At 51.1% G+C, this 1,541-nt stretch overlaps 1 protein-coding gene across 1 annotated transcript; it reads right to left on the bottom strand.

The window, feature by feature from the left end:
• Window positions 1-6: 6 nt before the first annotated feature.
• On the bottom strand, window positions 7-1,310 carry LOC108491967 (deleted in malignant brain tumors 1 protein-like; the record flags this gene model as incomplete). The annotated part of the gene is made up of 2 exons (XM_017803752.1): window positions 7-140; window positions 695-1,310. Coding segments are annotated over 2 exons (668 nt in total), but the record flags the coding sequence as incomplete, so codon positions are not given.
• Window positions 1,311-1,541: the final 231 nt, after the last annotated feature.

The raw sequence follows: 1,541 nt of genomic DNA, 5'->3' as shown, positions 1-1,541 counted from the left end.
TCTGCTCTCCCACACAGAAGACCAAAGGCCAACCTCTGCAGCACTTCCTGGTTCCAAAAAAGAAGTGGCCAGAAAAACAAGCACAAATTCAGACCCACCTGGAGTAGTGGGTCCTGTGGTGGTGGTTGTGGTTCTGGTATCTGTAGAAGAGGAAGAGAAAGAAGCAAGTGAGGCCCTGGTGGATAAAGGGGCTCCTGTGCCCTGGCCCCTGGAGTCGGGGGAAAAGCAGTGTCCAGACAAACAGGGACAAATTTGAACCCACCTGGAAGGGTGTTACAGATGATGCCTGTTGTGGTTGTGGTAACTGCAAGAAAGGAAGAGAAAGAAGCAAGTGAGGCCCTGGTGGATGAAGGAGCATGGCCAGGTTTTCTGCCAGTGCTGGGGATGTTGGTGCCCCCATGTTACAGGGACAATGGGGACCTTGGGGGTCTGAGCAAAAGGTGTTGGCCCAAATACCATAAAATCAGAGAAGAAACAAAGGAAAATCTCCCTCATCATCAACATATTCTGAAATCTATCTCCAACAACAGAATCACTCAAAGGACAAAGTCCCGTGTGTAGGATTTCAACAACATGAGTAAGGATTTTTCCCCTAAATATTGCATAATGCAAATGTTGCACCTCACACTGACTAAATAGTAACTAATTCTCCTCTAAAGTAATGCCTCAGAGAAATAGAATTAAAAACACAAACCTGGAGTGGTTGTTGAAGCAAAAGTAGTGGTCATGGTAAGGGCATCTGTAAGGGAGGAAGAGAAAGAAGCAAGTGAGGCCTTGGTGGATGAAGGAGCATGGCAAGGTTTTCTGCCAGTACTGGGGATGTTGGTGCCACCCCGTCACATGGGCAATGGAGAGCTTCGGGGTCTGAACAAAAGGGTGGTCTTGGCTGGTGGCAGCAATCGAAAACATATTCCTGAACACATCTCCAACACACACGTAATTGTGGCCAACGAGAGCCGACTGCAGAAAGTGTCCAGGTAGCTGGGGAGGAAAAGCCAAGGTACCTGAGCAAACAACACCAGCATCTTCACTGTGGCCACAGTTGTGGACGCCCCAGCCATTGTGGCTGCATTGGGAGGACTCCCACCCTGCACAGTTCACGTCGTCCAGGTAGATCTGGCCACTGCCTGGTCCAAAGGCATTGCTTGATGTTACAGCGACAGCAGAGCCACATCCCAGCTGCCTGCACACAACCTGGGCATCGCTCAGGTCCCAGCTGTCGTCACAGACGGTGCCCCGGCCCCCCGGGAAGGAAATTTCTACACGCCCCTCACAGCGGTTCCTGCCGTTCACCAGGCTCACGGAGGCACCTTGGAAAGCGGGAGAAATGGAAAATTTGAGAAGACCCTCTAGCACACAGGCACCTTCTCTTGCCGGGGACTTGGTAATGCTCTACAGGTTCCACCACACCCACCATCGTTTCATTAGGCCGTGCTTGTCCCAGGATCTGCTCTCCCACACAGAAGACCAAAGGCCAACCTCTGCAGCACTTCCTGGTTCCAAAAAAGAAGTGGCCAGAAAAACAAGCACAAATTCAGACC

The sequence above is a fragment of the Lepidothrix coronata genome, unplaced genomic scaffold (assembly GCF_001604755.1).
Source record: "Lepidothrix coronata isolate B3197 unplaced genomic scaffold, Lepidothrix_coronata-1.0 Scaffold3464, whole genome shotgun sequence".
NCBI lineage: Eukaryota > Metazoa > Chordata > Aves > Passeriformes > Pipridae > Lepidothrix > Lepidothrix coronata.
The sequence above is the reverse complement of the archived record's forward strand: the minus strand, read 5'-3'. Positions and strand labels throughout refer to the sequence as shown.